The sequence below is a fragment of the Dendrobates tinctorius genome, unplaced genomic scaffold (assembly GCF_039654945.1).
Source record: "Dendrobates tinctorius isolate UK_male_01 unplaced genomic scaffold, ASM3965494v1 ptg000012l, whole genome shotgun sequence".
NCBI classification, from domain to species: Eukaryota; Metazoa; Chordata; class Amphibia; order Anura; family Dendrobatidae; genus Dendrobates; species Dendrobates tinctorius.
The window spans coordinates 20,097,702-20,113,548 of record NW_027361680.1 but is presented as its reverse complement, the minus strand read 5'-3'; the positions used below and the strand labels follow the sequence as shown (position 1 = coordinate 20,113,548).

Below are 15,847 nucleotides of genomic sequence, written 5' to 3'. Positions count from 1 at the left end.
TAGCTCATATGGGGTATTGGGGGGGTGCTTGCATCAAGCAGGATCTGAAAACATTCCCTAATACAGAGCCTGACCTCACGGGTAAGGGCACGGAGATAAAGGGTGAGGCTACGTGAGTAGGCCTCCTCCCCATCATCTGTAGTTACTCTTGATAAATAATTGAGCACCCCTGTGTCCACATTGGTCCTGCTCTCTTGAATAGTGACCTGGCGCCTTCTTCGTGTTCGCCGTGATGTAAGAGCAGCCTGTGGGGATGCCCTGATCTGGCCAGTTGGGCTGCTGCTCAAGTTGCCCGGCTCTTCCAGGATGGGTGATGGGGCAGCAGCAGACCGTCCTGGTGGTGTTGTGTGTTGGGCAGCCAATGGGTTGTCCTGTGATGCCTCATCTTCTGCCATCCTTCTTGTAGGGGGAGAAGATGGGCCAGCCACCTCATCCCCTACAGGATCTATTATGGGCTCTGCCTCTGAGGCCGTTCCTCGATCCGTAAGGTTGGATTGAGTTCTGTTATGAAGTAGAGCAGAGGCAAAAATACATCAATAATTTGGCCCTGTAAAGTATTTGTGTAATGTGGTGTGAGGTATGTACTTACGGTCTCAGATCCAGAATTGGGGCGAGGAAGGAGAGCCGGTCATAATAGATGTACTAACTTTTTACATATCCAGCATCCCCACTCCTGGACCGCTGCTGGCGTTCCCGGCGGTACTGGTCCCGGATGCTTCGCCAGCGCTTCATCACATCTTCCACTGCAATGTGACAGGAAATATTGTCAAATTCACATATTTGAGAGGTCACATTTTCTACCAGTAGTCTAGGCATGGGGCCTTCTGGGGTGTGCTTTCTACCCATGGTGGCATATGTAATTGGGCAGATACACAGGGTCTCTTTAGCTACACTTAATAATTGTTTCGTCTAGGAGGATGAGGAGCTTGTGGCCTAACCCCAAATTATGGCTGTGTGAAGCCACGTGTCACATCCAAATCTAACGGCCTCATGAGGCAAAAAGTACATGCACAGGAAGGGGGGGTGCTGATTCTATATTCCTTTTTTGTTGCGCGCTAAGGTTACTCATGTTTTGCGTTGTACTTACGAATTTTATGCTGCTCCTCGTGGTCGGTCACAAAAGTCATGGTACATCTGGCGACAGATGCGCCTCCATGACGCCTCCTTTCTTGCCCGGTTTGCATAATTTGCATCGCGTTGGTCCCAGATTTCGGGACGCTCCTGCACCAGGACAATGAGCATCTCCACATTTATGTACGTGGACGCCATGCTGCTTCTGTACTCCGTGGAGGCGTACTTCCTGGATGTCTGGAGCGCTTTTTGAGCTCATTTGCATGTCTAGGCTTCCTGATGATGGATTGGCCCATTTCCTGTCACCAGCCAAAGACCAGCGTATTGCTCGCAGGTCACACGTCTGGTCCGTGTGTAATCCGTATTTTTTGCGCCCCCATAGACTTGCATTGGCGTACTACGGGCTGTTGTGAGTTCATTTTCCCCTTCGTCACTGAGGTCTGGTGAACTCCCTATTCTGGTAAAGGAAGGTAATGAGCCTGATTATCAGGCACCTGAGACTAATGAGGATGACTGGCTGAGTGGAGTCACTGACTGGATATAAGGCTGCCGACGCCCTTCTGCCCTGCGGGTGATTTCTCTGTGGACTTCTAGGACACCAGTCTGATTCCTGCTTCCCTAAAGCTAAGTTTTCTGCTTTGCCTGTTTGCATTTATGTTTTGTTTTTGTTTTCCTTGCTTTTCTGGATTCTGCCATTCCCTGCTGGGGTGAGCTGAATCTCCTTTTGCCTGTTGCTCTGTCTTCAGAATATTCCTGAGTACTGACATAGCTTTTTTGAAGCCTAGCGTCTTCAGGGCCTTTTTCACTGTCAGTCTGTTGGCTCTTATTTTCATAGGGTTTTTCACGGATTGCAGACAGCAGCCTTCCTGTCCTTTCCTATCTAGGTAGTTTGGGCCCCGTCTTTGCTCAGTCTATCTTTCTGTCTGTGTTAGTGTTTTCATCTTGCTTCACCGTCATTATATGTTGGGGGCTGCCTATTGCTTTGGGGTCTGCTCTGGGGCAGTTTAGATTTCCCCTTTCTTTCTGTAGGCCTATTTAATTCTCCGGCTGTGATCGAGGGGTCTAGGGCATCGTAGGAACCCCCCACGGCTACTGTTAGTTGTTGTGATAGGATCAGGGGTCGGCAATCCGATAGCTGCCAACTGCTCTGGTTTTCTGGACTTAGCATTTCTGTTTTTGCCTCCTACGGTGACTCAGTCATAACAGAATCACCCGCCATACCGCAGATCCTAGGGTACTCAATAGCAGGAAAGAACTGTGTTTAAAAAAAAAAAAAAAGTGTGTGTATATTCTTTCCTCTATATCTCTGAGGCCGTAGGGGGAATTTTTTTTTTCTCTCTCAATGGAGATAAAGCAATTGTCTGATCGTGTGGAGCAGCTCGCTGCGGAAGTGCGGGGAATTTCCGCCTACCTTGCTCGTTCGCATGCTGTTGAACCAAAGATCCGTACACCTGATGTATTTTTTGGGGATCGATCTAAATTTTTGAGTTTCAAAAATAATTGTAAATTATTTTTTGCCTTGAAGCCTAACTCGTCAGGGAGCTCCGCGCAGCAGGTTAAAATTGTCATCTCTTTGCTGCGTGGCGATCCCCAGGATTGGGCGTTTTCTTTGAAACCAGATGATCCTATTCTGACTAATGTGAACGCATTCTTTCAAGCTTTGGGGTTGTTGTATGACGAACCTAATGCTATTGATCAGGCTGAAAAGACCCTGTTGGCATTAAACCAGGGTCGAGATTCTGCAGAGTTGTACTGTCAAAAGTTCCGAAAGTGGGCGGTCCTTACTACCTGGAATGATAATGCCTTGGCTGCTCTCTTTCGGAAGGGTTTGTCAGAAGCCGTAAAAGATACTATGGTGGGATTTCCTGTTCCCTCTGGTCTGGACGATTCTATGTCATTAGCCATTCAGGTTGATCGGTGTTTACGTGAACGCAGGATTGCACGAGAGGTGTTGCCACCAGTTGAACAGACATCTGAACCTATGCAATGTGATAGAGTTTTGTCTAAGGCGCAACGTCAGGAGTTCAGAAGGCGTAATAAGCTGTGTTTTTTCTGTGGAGATGCCTCGCATATTATTTCTGTTTGTCCTAAACGAGAGAAAAGCTTTGCACACACGTTTTCTGTTGGTGGTGTTCAACCTAAGTTTCTTCTGGCAATTACTCTGATCTGCTTCCTGTCCACATTTTCCGCCAAGGCTTTTGTGGATTCGGGAGCAGCTCTAAACCTAATGGACTTGGATTTTGCTAAACGTTGTGGATTTCCGATGACACCTCTGCAGACGCCTATCCCTTTGAGGGGGATTGATGCTACTCCTTTGGCTAAAAATAAACCTCAGTTTTGGACCCAGGTGGTCATGCGGGTCCCCCCAGACCATCAAGAAAATTGCAGATTTTTGGTGTTGCATGGTCTGCATGATGCCGTTCTGGGGTTTCCCTGGTTGCAAATTCATAATCCAGTTTTGGATTGGAAGTCTGTGGTGAGTTGGGGTTGTCGGTGTGCCTTTAGTGAGGCTCCGGTTTTTTCCACCTCTCCTCAGTCGCATGATGTTCCTGACTATTTGGCGGGCTTTTATGATGTATTTAGTGAGAATGAGTCTGCGTCCTTGCCTCCTCATAGGAGTTATGACTGTGCAATTGAACTAAGCCCGGGGTGTAAATTTCCCAAGGGTCGGCTCTTCAATTTATCTGTACCCGAGCACGAGGCTATGCGGTCCTATATTAATGAGGCGTTGGAGAAGGGTCATATTAGACCATCCTCTTCACCCTTAGGTGCCGGGTTTTTTTTTGTGGCCAAAAAGGATGGTTCTTTAAGGCCTTGTATTGATTATCGTGCCCTCAATAAAATTACTATTAAATATCAGTATCCGTTACCCCTGATTTCGGATCTACTCTCTAGAGTTAGAGGTGCTTGCTGGTTTACCAAGCTTGACCTCAGGGGGGCGTATAATCTTATCCGCATTAAGCAGGGGGATGAATGGAAGACGGCGTTCAATACTCCGGAGGGACATTTTGAGTACCTGGTGATGCCTTTTGGGCTCACTAATGCCCCTTCTGTCTTCCAGTGCTTCATGAACGATATTTTCCGAGACTTTGTCGATACATTTTTGATTATCTATCTGGATGATATTTTGATCTTCTCCAAGGATTGGGATTCTCATGTGGAACATATTCGGACTGTGTTCCGGATCTTGAGGGAGAACTCCCTGTATGTCAAAGGATCGAAATGCCTTTTTGGAGTACAGAGGATTTCATTTTTCGGATTTATTTTGTCTCCGTCAACTATTGAAATGGACTCGGCCAAGGTACAGGCCATTTATGATTGGTTTCAGCCCACTTCTTTGAAGGCCCTCCAGAAGTTTTTGGGTTTTGCTAATTTTTATCGGAAATTTATAGCAAAATTTTCTAGTATTGCCAAGCCATTGACTGATCTGACTAAGAAGGATGCTGATGTGTTGAATTGGTCTCCGGAGGCTGGTGCTTCCTTTCAGGAGCTGAAGCGAAGATTTACCTCTGCCCCGGTTTTGCGGCAACCTGATGTCTCACTCCCGTTCCAGGTAGAGGTGGATGCTTCTGAGATTGGTGCAGGAGCTGTTTTGTCCCAAAAGGATCCTGTAACATCTAAAATGAATCCCTGTGCTTTCTTTTCCCGAAAGTTCTCTCCATCTGAACGTAACTATGATGTGGGGAATCGGGAACTTTTGGCCATGAAATGGGCATTTGAGGAGTGGAGACATTGGTTGGAGGGAGCTAAACATCAAGTTGTGGTCCTCACTGACCACAAGAATTTGATTTACCTAGAGTCGGCTAAACGCTTGAACCCTAGACAGGCTAGGTGGGCCTTGTTTTTTACACGTTTTGATTTTGTGGTCTCTTTTCTTCCTGGAACTAAGAATGTCAAGGCAGATGCCCTCTCTAGGAGTTTCTTTGCTGATTCTCCTGTGGTGACCAAGCCTGCTACCATCTTAGGCGAAGGGGTAGTTCTTTCTGCCATCTCGCCCGATTTGAGACTTGCTCTGCAAGAGTTCCAGGAGGACAAACCTGAGCGTTGTCCCAGTGGAAAGTTGTATGTTCCTGACCAGTGGAAGAAGAGAGTGATGTCTGAAGTTCATTGCTCTGCATTGGCTGGTCATCCAGGTATTTTTGGTACTAGAGATCTGGTGAGTCGCTCTTTTTGGTGGCCCACCTTGTCTCATGATGTCAGGAATTTTGTGCAGTCCTGTGGGACTTGCTCCCGGTCTAAATCTTGTTCTCGCTCTAGTGGGTTGTTGATGCCTTTGCCGGTCCCCAGGAGGCCATGGACCCATATTTCAATGGATTTCATCTCTGATATGCCGGTCTCTCAAAGAATGACTGTTATTTGGGTGATTTGTGATAGGTTCTCTAAGATGGTTCATCTTGTACCACTCCCTAAGTTGCCATCTTCCTCTGAGTTGGTGCCCCTGTTTTTGCAACAGGTGGTTCGCTTGCACGGGATTCCTGAGAACATTGTATCTGACAGAGGAGTTCAATTTGTGTCTAGATTTTGGAGGACTTTCTGTTCCAAGCTGGGAATTCAGTTGTCCTTCTCCTCTGCTTTTCACCCTCAGACCAATGGGCAGACGGAGAGAACAAACCAGACCTTGGAGTCGTATTTGAGATGTTTTATTTCCGCTGATCAGTATGATTGGGTTTCATTTTTGCCCTTGGCCGAATTTGCTTTAAATAATAGAGCTAGTTCTGCCACTTTGATGTCACCTTTTTTTTGTAACTTTGGGTTTCATCCTCGATTTTCTTCAGGGCAGGTGGAGCCTTCTGCCTGCCCAGGTGTTGACACTGTGGTGGAGGGAATGCACCAGATCTGGGACCAAGTGGTGGATAAGTTATCTCTCTCCCAGGAAAAGGCCCAGCGGTTTTCCAATCGACATAGGACCATTGGTCCCCAGTTTAAGATTGGTGATATGGTGTGGTTATCATCAAAAAATATTGCTATGAAGGTGGCTTCTCCTAAGTTTAAGCCTAGATTTATTGGACCTTACAAGATTTTGGAGATTATTAATCCGGTCTCTTTTCGTTTGGCTCTTCCTGTCACATTTAAAATCCATAATGTGTTCCATAAGTCCTTGTTGAAGAGGTTTGTTGAACCAGTTGTTCCTGGGGTGGCACCTCCAGACCCTGTATTGGTTGAAGGTAACATGGAATATGAGGTAGAGAAAATACTGGATTCCCGTCTGGCTAGACGGAGACTCCAGTATTTGGTTAAGTGGAAGGGTTATGGTCAGGAGGATAATTCCTGGGTCTCTGCCTCTGATATTCATGCCAAAAGATTGGTGCGTGCCTTTCATCGGGCTCACCCTGATCTCCCTGGTGGCGTGGTTGAGGGTTCGGTGACCCCTCCTCAAGGGGGAGGTACTGTTGTGAGTTCATTTTCCCCTTCGTCACTGAGGTCTGGTGAACTCCCTATTCTGGTAAAGGAAGGTAATGAGCCTGATTATCAGGCACCTGAGACTAATGAGGATGACTGGCTGAGTGGAGTCACTGACTGGATATAAGGCTGCCGACGCCCTTCTGCCCTGCGGGTGATTTCTCTGTGGACTTCTAGGACACCAGTCTGATTCCTGCTTCCCTAAAGCTAAGTTTTCTGCTTTGCCTGTTTGCATTTATGTTTTGTTTTTGTTTTCCTTGCTTTTCTGGATTCTGCCATTCCCTGCTGGGGTGAGCTGAATCTCCTTTTGCCTGTTGCTCTGTCTTCAGAATATTCCTGAGTACTGACATAGCTTTTTTGAAGCCTAGCGTCTTCAGGGCCTTTTTCACTGTCAGTCTGTTGGCTCTTATTTTCATAGGGTTTTTCACGGATTGCAGACAGCAGCCTTCCTGTCCTTTCCTATCTAGGTAGTTTGGGCCCCGTCTTTGCTCAGTCTATCTTTCTGTCTGTCTGTGTTAGTGTTTTCATCTTGCTTCACCGTCATTATATGTTGGGGGCTGCCTATTGCTTTGGGGTCTGCTCTGGGGCAGTTTAGATTTCCCCTTTCTTTCTGTAGGGTTATTTAATTCTCCGGCTGTGATCGAAGGGTCTAGGGCATCGTAGGAACCCCCCACGGCTACTGTTAGTTGTTGTGATAGGATCAGGGGTCGGCAATCCGATAGCTGCCAACTGCTCTGGTTTTCTGGACTTAGCTAGCATTTCTGTTTTTGCCTCCTACAGTGACTCAATCATAACAACGGGCGTAGTACGCTGACAATCGCAGCATGCTGCGATTGGCACGGAGCGTAGGATACGGATGAGAAATATACGCCTGGTGTGAGTGACCCCATAGAGAATCATTTGTCCGTGTCTAATGCGTGCTTTTAGCGCCTCTCACTCACCCGTATTCCTCGCCAGTGTGACCCCGGCCTTACAATGAAACACTTCAAAGTGCCCTGGATGAATTCGCACCTCCTTTACATAGAACAACACGACAAAGACGGCGACAACCCTGGCACACCCTGCAAACACGGTTCCTGCAGCGGTGCTCCAGGTGCGCCGAACGTCTGTGGAGAAAATCCAATCTACACGAAGATTTCATCCACTATAAGTTTATGCTTAGAACTTACAACACTGCCCTTCACCTCTCAAAACAAACCTATTTCCGCACCCTCATCACATCACTGTCCAATAACCCTAAACGTCTCTCTGACACTTTTTATTCTCTAATCAACCCAAGAGTACAGGCCCCAACCACGGAGCTTCGAGCTGACGATCTGGCCAATTGCTTCAAAGAAAAAATTGCCCAGATCCGACAGGAAATTATCTCCCAATCACCTCATACCGTGCACTGTCCTCCCTCCCCCACTGCATCTAGCTCACTCTCTGATTTTGAACCAGTCACAGAAGAAGTAAGCAGGCTCCTTGCATCTTCTCGCCCAACCACTTGCACCAGTGACCCATTTCCGTCACATCTACTCCAGTCCCTTTCCCCTGCTGTCTCCCCTCACCTAACTAAAATATTTAACCTCTCTCTCTCTCTTCTGGTATCTTTCCCTCCTCATTTACGCATGCCATCATACATCCACTACTTAAAAAACCATCCCTCGACCAAAACTGCGCCGCTAACTATAGACCTGTCTCTAATCTTCTCTTCATCTCTAAACTCCTGGAACGCCTGGTCCACTCCCGTCTTATCCACTATCTCTCTGATAACTCACTTCTCAACCCACTCCAATCCGGTTTCCGCTCTTTACACTGTACTGAAACTGAACTCACTAAAGTCTCTAATGCTCAACTAACAGCTAAATCAAATGGTCACTACTCCATGCTAATTCTCTTGAATCTCTCTGCAGCATTCGACACTGTGGATCATCAGCTCCTCCTCACTATGCTCCGCTTCATCGGCCTCAAGGACACTGCTGTCTCCTGGTTCTCCTCCTATCTCTCTGACCGCTCCTTTACTGTATCTTTTTCTGGTTCCTCCTCCTCTCATCTTCACCTTACTATTGGGGTTCCTCAAGGATCAGTCCTAGGCCCCCTCCTCTTCTCTTTGTACACTGCCCCTATTGGTCAAACAATCAGATTTGGTTTCCATTACCATCTCTATGCTGATGACACCCAATTATACGCTTCTTCTCCTGACATCACGCCTACCTTTCTAGAAAACACCAGCGATTTTCTAAACGCTGTGTCTAACATCATGTCCTCACTTTATCTGAAACTGAACCTGTCAAAGACTGAACTCCTCGTGTTTCCTCCCTCTACTAATGTACCTATGCCCGACATTGCCATATCCGTGTGTGGTTCCACTATTTCTCCCCAGCAACATGCCTGCTATCTTGGGGTCATACTTGACTCCGAGCTTTCCTTTGCCCCCCACGTACGATCACTGGCTCGCTCTTGTTATCTGCACCTCAAAAACATTTCTAGAATTCGACCTTTTCTTACATTTGACTCTGCAAAAACTCTTACTGTTTCTCTGATTCATTGTCATCTTGACTATTTTACCTCTTCTAATCGGTCTCACTCTTACCAAACTCTCCCCTCTCCAATCTGTCTTGAATGCTGTAGCCAGGATCATATTCCTCACCAATCGTTACACCGACGCCTCTACCTTGTGCCAGTCATTACACTGGTTACCCATCCACTCCAGAATCCAGTACAAACTTATTACCCTCACCCACAAAGCTCTCCATGGCTCAGCACCACCCCACATCTCCTCCCTTTTTTCAGTATACCACCCTACCCGTGCCCTCCGTTCTGCTGATGACCTGAGGGGTTAGCATCCTCAATAATCAGAACCTCCCACTCCCATCTCCAAGACTATACACGTGCTGCGCCAATTCTTTGGAATGCACTTCCCAGGTCAATACGATTAGTCCCCAATCCCCACAATTTTAAGCGTGCCCTGAAAACGCATTTATTCAGAATGGCCTACCGCCTCAGCACATTAACCTAATCTATCCCTGTGTGGCACAGCCAAAAGTTTTACCATAACCAGGTTCCCCGCATCATGTCCTCCCATATGCTTTATGCATCCATTAGCCCTCTGTGTCTGTACTGTTATACACTTAACATTATGGCTGGTCCGTACAATCAGGGCAATTGTTACCACCCACCTTTCGTGTCTACCTTTTTCCTCATAGACTGTAAGCTTGCGAGCAGGGCCCTCATTCCTTTTGGTATCTGTTATGATCTATGTGATTATTGTTATGCTGTAATGTCTATTGTCTGTACAAGTCCCCTCTGAAATGTAAAGTGCTGCGGAATATGTCGGCACTATAGAAATAAAATTTGTTATTATTATTATGAGGAATACATTCCTCAATTGTAGACGTGTTTTTAATTGATATCAAGATTGGCTAGCAATTTTGTCCCAAGTTTTTAATTTTGGTTCCCTGTGTATTTCAGTTTGATATCCCTGACCTTAAGTGGTATATGTAAGATATGAAAAATTGGACATGGTTACTAAAGGGTTAAACAGTAGGTAGTTTTCTGTTTTTTATATTCCCGTCAATGTGCTAGTTGCTGAATTGCTGCATTTTTTGCTCTGGTCTTTCATTTGGACCCCATAGCCTGCATTCTGACTCTCTGAATGAATAAGCTTATTTACTGTGGAACAAAAGTTTTTCTCCTTCTTGTGAAACTCAAATTATGGCTGTCATAGGAATCTATAGAGAAAGTGACTTCTGGTCCACATAGAGGCACCAGAAAGTAGCTTATAGACGAAAACGCTAAAGAATTTTCATAATGTAAGCTTAGGACATCATTGTGTTGCTAATTTTCTTAAAGTGCTTCTTTAATTTCATAATGATCCACATAAACAAATTTTGTTGAACTTTTAACTATTCTGTAGGCTTCTGGGTCACTGGGAAGAAGCTGCGCAAGATTTGGCAATGGCTTGCAAATTGGATTATGATGAAGATGCAAGTACTATGCTTAAAGAAGTGCAGCCACGTGTAAGTAATTGGCTTTGTGAACATCTTTTTAAAACTCCTGAACCATAATGAGTCCATTCTGCCATATATCTATTATTGAAACTTTATTTGCATGTATAATTATAGTGTAATTTTTACACATGGACTTGTTACAAGGTCAACAGAGGAAAGTTTCTCATTTTATTCCCACTGCTCACCTGAGTATGCAATGATATATTTTTTATTTTAAATCTTATACAGTTCCGGAAAACCAGGCCTCTTTTATTTAGGTCTGATTCTTATGGCCTTTTCCAAGAAGAAGGCGCTCACAGGATCCTCTGAGGTGTGTCTTTAGGCTGCTCTGCATTATTACCCCGTGATTGACACTCTTCTTGAAGAGAGCATATAAATTAGCACTAAATAAAAAGCCATATCTCTGGAACTGTATGTCAGATTTATAAAAGCAAAAAATAAACTGCATACTTTGAATACTTGGGAGGAGCAGTGATGAGAAAAAAAAAAGTCTTCTTTGTACTTGATGACAGGTTCTCTTTAAATCTCTGCTAGGTTATTGACAATTGATTCAAAAAGGAAAGTGAATAGTCAGCTCACCTGAATATGGGCTTTCCTCATCTGTTCCTGCACGGAAGAAGGTTGAGCAGCCAGTTCAAAAGCGGAAAAAAAGGAAGGTGAATCCAGCAGGAACAATAATTAAAATTCCAACTTTTATTCGTCCATATTAAAAAAGGGAATTATCCATATGGTAAACTACATAAAAAATATTCATAAATCACAGCTTTGTGCACATATGGGAGCGTTTTACCAATGCATTTCGACAACCGTCTTAGCCATGCCATGACTAAGACGTTTGTCGAAACGCGTTGGTAAAACACTCCCATATGTGCACAAAGCTGTGATTTATGAATATTTTTTATGTGGTTTACCATAAGGATAATTCCCTTTTTTTATATGGACGAATAAAAGTTGGAATTTTAATTATTGTTCCTGCTGGATTCACCTTCCTTTTTTCCGCTATTGACAATTAATGGAAAAAACTTAACTGTATTCTTTGATAATTTTTCACAACATAGATTACAGTTTTTTTTTTTCTTTGACACTCTCTGAAATAAAACTTTGCATGCCATGTGTGCATAAAGTTTTTAATTGTTGCCACCTGATTCCGTAGAGCAGCTAAGTGGAGTAATGATAAATGATACAACCACTGACACTTGCAATAAAGCTAATATTGCAAATATTGTGCAACTTAACGGTAATCTATTGTGATTCATGCTGCCCAAACCACAGTCTGCATGAATCCGATCCTGCCTGCATGATCAGAGGCATTTTTTCTCTGATAAGCTCTGGAGTTTCAGAAGAATATATTCTGAAGAGCTGGTCAGGGTCCAATGCTGCTGTATGTGATAGACAGATCTTTTCCTCGCCTGTAGATGGGTAGAGACCTGTCGATCACTTACTGAGGTGATCGGATTAATTTAGTATCTGCCTATAGTCGCCGGCCGGATTTTAGAACTAAATTTTCTGTTTAACGCTCTAGCTGCAATCTTGTAGTCAGGCTCTGACTACAAGATTCTGAGTGTTCTCATGCTATTTTTGTCCATGGGCAGCAAGCCCATGGTTTAGACAGCATGAATCTAATGACTGGTTTCCTATAAATGCCTGAATTTTAGCGCCAAAAATCATTTTTACAATAGAGCGTTATACAAAAATGGAATTTTTAGGTTACTCATTCTGCAGACATTTAACAGTAAAACACAGAATCTATCAAATAGAAATGTACAAAAATGCATGTATTCAAGTGTAAAAAAAAATGCTCTTGAAAGACTCCATATTTAAGACATGTGGCTCGGTTCATCAAGAACGGCATTGTTAACGACAGTCTTGATGATTTGATGTACTGGAGTCAGATGCTCCTGAATTTTAAAGAGGCTTCATGAATCAGGAGCATTGGACGAGTGGCATGAACATCTGTGTACGCCTCACTGCAAATCTTACTACAGACCCTGCTGGAGTAAGATTTGTGGTATAGTGAATGCCACCGATCGTCTTGATTTTGATGAGCAGCGGTTTCCACGCCTCCTTCCTTAACCAGCTGTTTCCACTTTGTAGAAGCTGGACAAAAATAGCATGAGAACACTCAGCTGCAAAATATTGTGTATTCTTGAGTTTCACCAAAATTATGCCACTGTGTAACATTAGCTGTACTCCTTCATCTTGCTCTTTTATTTGTGCACTCTGGAATCCATGGTCTGTGTGCAATAAGCTTCTTTCCCTGCACAACTACTTTCTGAACAACTCTATTAATCTGTTGGCCCTCACTGAAGCCTGGATTCAGGATTCTGATGCTCTCCCTTGCTGCTATTTCTGATGGCGGCTTACATTTCTCCCATTCCTCGAGACTCGCAAACAGACCGAGTGGTGGAGTCTACATACTCCTGTCCCCACAATGCACTTTCTAGGTCACTCCCCTTTCCCTTCTTTTGAGGTCCACACCTTCAGACTCGTCCATCCCTTCTCCCTCAGTTGCAGCCATATACCATCTCCCAGGCTCACCCACCCACTTCCTTGACCATTTTTCTGCCTGGCTACCACACTTCCATGTCCTCAGAAATACCACCCCTTATCCTGGGAGACTTCAACATCCCCATAAACAGCCCCACTTTCCCATCCGCATACCAGCTCCTTTCTCTAACCACTTCTCTTGGCCTCTCGCAACTTTCAACCTCTGAGACACCCTTGATCTGGTCATTGTACGGCTCTGTTCAATCTCCTACCTAAATAATAATAATAATAATAATTTTTATTTATATAGCGCCAACATATTCCGCAGCACTTTACAATTAAGCGGGGACATGTACAGACAATAAATTCAATACAAGTTGACAATTTAAAGAGTGACATTGGGAGTGAGGTCCCTGCTCGCAAGCTTACAATCTACAAGGAAATAGGGGGGGGACACAGTAGGTGAAAAGTGCTTGTTATTTCAGGTCTGGCAATTATAATAAATAGATCTCTGCAAAGGAATACGTGGATTTCGTCCATGCTGCCCAAATGATGAAATTCCAGAAGGTTAATAAAGTTTGACAGTGGTTTATTCTACTCGTTTCAAGGTTTTTTGCAACCTCTTCTTCAGGTATTTCCTGAAGAAGAGGTTGCAAAAAACCTTGAACCGCGTAGAATAAACCACTGTCAAACTTTATTAACCTTCTGGAATTTCATAATTTGGGCAGCGTGGACGAAATCCACGTATTCCTTTGCAGAGTTCTGTTTCATATAGTCGGTGACCGACTTGTGGATCTGCGTCAGCCCTTATCTATACATGCTTTGAATACCTACTACCAGGTGAGCAGTTTTTTGTCAAACCGCTTACTGTGTTTGTGGGATAAGACCCTATATTGCGCTCGTGTCTCCCTCTTTCCTCACAATACTAATTATAATAAATAGGGATTTTCATATAAAGCTGCGTGATCCGGTCATCAGCCCGTGTGTTTAAGTGCAATAGTCAAGTATCAAGTGCAGTTATGTGCATGGAGGGTGTGGAGACAGATGAATAGTAAGGTGCAGATTCAGAATAATATTTGGAAGGAGGGAACAGGGCAAAGTTAGTTTACTGAGTAGTTGATGTGGTAGGCTTGTTTGAAGAGATGGGTTTTCAAAGCGCGCTTGAATAGGTCTGGGCTAGGTATCAGTCTGATCGTCTGTGGAAGTGCATTCCAGAGCGCTGGCGCAGCACGAGAGAAGTCTTGGAGAAGGAGGTGCGAGGTCCGGATTACGGGGGATGTTAAACTTAGGTCATTTGTAGAACGGAGGGCACGTGTTGGGCGATAGACAGAGATGAGAGAGGAGGTATAAGGCGGTGCAGAACTGTGGAGAGCTTTGTGGGTGTGAGAAATGAGTTTATACTTGTAGATTGTGAGCCCTCGCGGTCAGGGTCCTCTCTCCTCCTGTACCAGTTATGATTTGTATTGTTTAAGATTATTGTACTTGTTTTTATGTATACCCCTCCTTACATGTAAAGCGCCATTGAATAAATGGCGCTATAACAATAAATAATAATAATACTAGACCCTGTAGCGAATAGGTAGCCAGTGTAATGACTGGCACAAGATGGAGGCATCGGTTAAGCAGCTGGACAGAGATATGACCCTGGCTGCCGCATTCAAGATGGATTGGAGAGGAGAAAGTTTGTTAAGAGGGAGACCAATCAAAAGAGAGTTGCAGTAGTCCAGACGAGAATGAATAAGAGCGACAGTAAGAGTCTTATCAGTTTCAAAGGTAAGAAAAGGTCGGATTCTGGAGATGTTTTTAAGATGCAGGTGACAAGAGCGAGTGAGTGATCGGATATAGGGAGTAAAGGAAAGTTCGATGTCGAATATGACCCCAAGACAGCAGGCATGCTGCTTGGGAGGTTCTCCTGGAGAACCAGGAGAGGGCTGTGTCCTTGAGGCCTATAGAGCGGAGCATAGAGAGGAGGAGCTGATGATCCACAGTGTCAAATGCGGCAGAGAGATCCAGGAGAATCAGCAGGGAGCAATGACCTTTCGATTTAGCTGTTATTAGGTCATTAGAGACTTTAGTGAGGGCAGTTTCAGTGGAGTGTAAAAAGCGGAAACCAGATTGTAAGGGGTCGAGAAGAGAGTTATCCGAGAGATAGCGGATTAGACGGGAGTGGACCAAGCGTTCCAGGAGTTTAGAGATGAAGGAAAGGTTAGAGACAGGTCTGTAGTTAGCAGTGCAGTTCTGGTCCAGGGATGGCTTTTTAAGTAAAGGGGTTATGATGGCATGTTTAGATGAGGAGGGAAATATACCTGAAGAAAGAGAGAGGTTAAATATTTTAGTCAGGTGAGTGGTGACCACTGGTGAGAGAGACTACAGGAGATGTGAAGGAATGGGATCACTGTTGCAGGTTGTAAACTTCTTCTTCTGAAACAGGCTCAAAGACGTCTAGTGAGCTTGAGATGCGGCAGGGTAGGGGATCCAGGCACTGAGGAGATTGGGCTGAGATATCCTGATTGATGTGGTTGATTTTTTCTAGGAAATAAGTGGCCAGATCCTCACCGCTGAGGTTGGTGATGGGGGCCTGTACTTTAGGTTTCTGGTTTAAGGTTTCAAAAAGTCATTTTGGGTTGTTGGATAGTGAGGTGATGAGGGTGGTGAAGTAGGATTGTTTGGCCAGATGAAGGGCAGAGTTATAGGTTTTGAGCATGAACTTATAGTGGATGAAGTCTTCTGCTAGGAGAGATTTTCTCCACTGCCGCTCTGCACACCTTGAGCAGCGCTGAAGAAAGCGTGTTTGCATTGTGTGCCGGGGCTGCCGTTGTCTGTCGGGTCTTTCTGCGTGTAGACGGTGCTGCTTCATCTAGGGCTTTCTTCAGTGTATTATTGAAGTGTGACAATGC

General features: G+C 44.7%; 1 protein-coding gene across 7 annotated transcripts in view; it reads left to right on the top strand.

The window, feature by feature from the left end:
• Positions 1-15,847, top strand: part of ST13 (ST13 Hsp70 interacting protein) — a 652,995-nt gene that overhangs the window by 412,272 nt on the left and 224,876 nt on the right. For all 7 annotated transcript variants that reach the window (XR_012226447.1, XR_012226446.1, XM_073558050.1 and 4 more), the window contains one exon: positions 10,370-10,472. Coding sequence is in view for 5 of the 7 variants with exons in the window: in XM_073558050.1 (XP_073414151.1) it covers positions 10,370-10,472 (103 nt within the window). In the remaining 2 variants the exon portion in view is untranslated. The remainder of the gene's footprint in view (positions 1-10,369; positions 10,473-15,847) is intronic.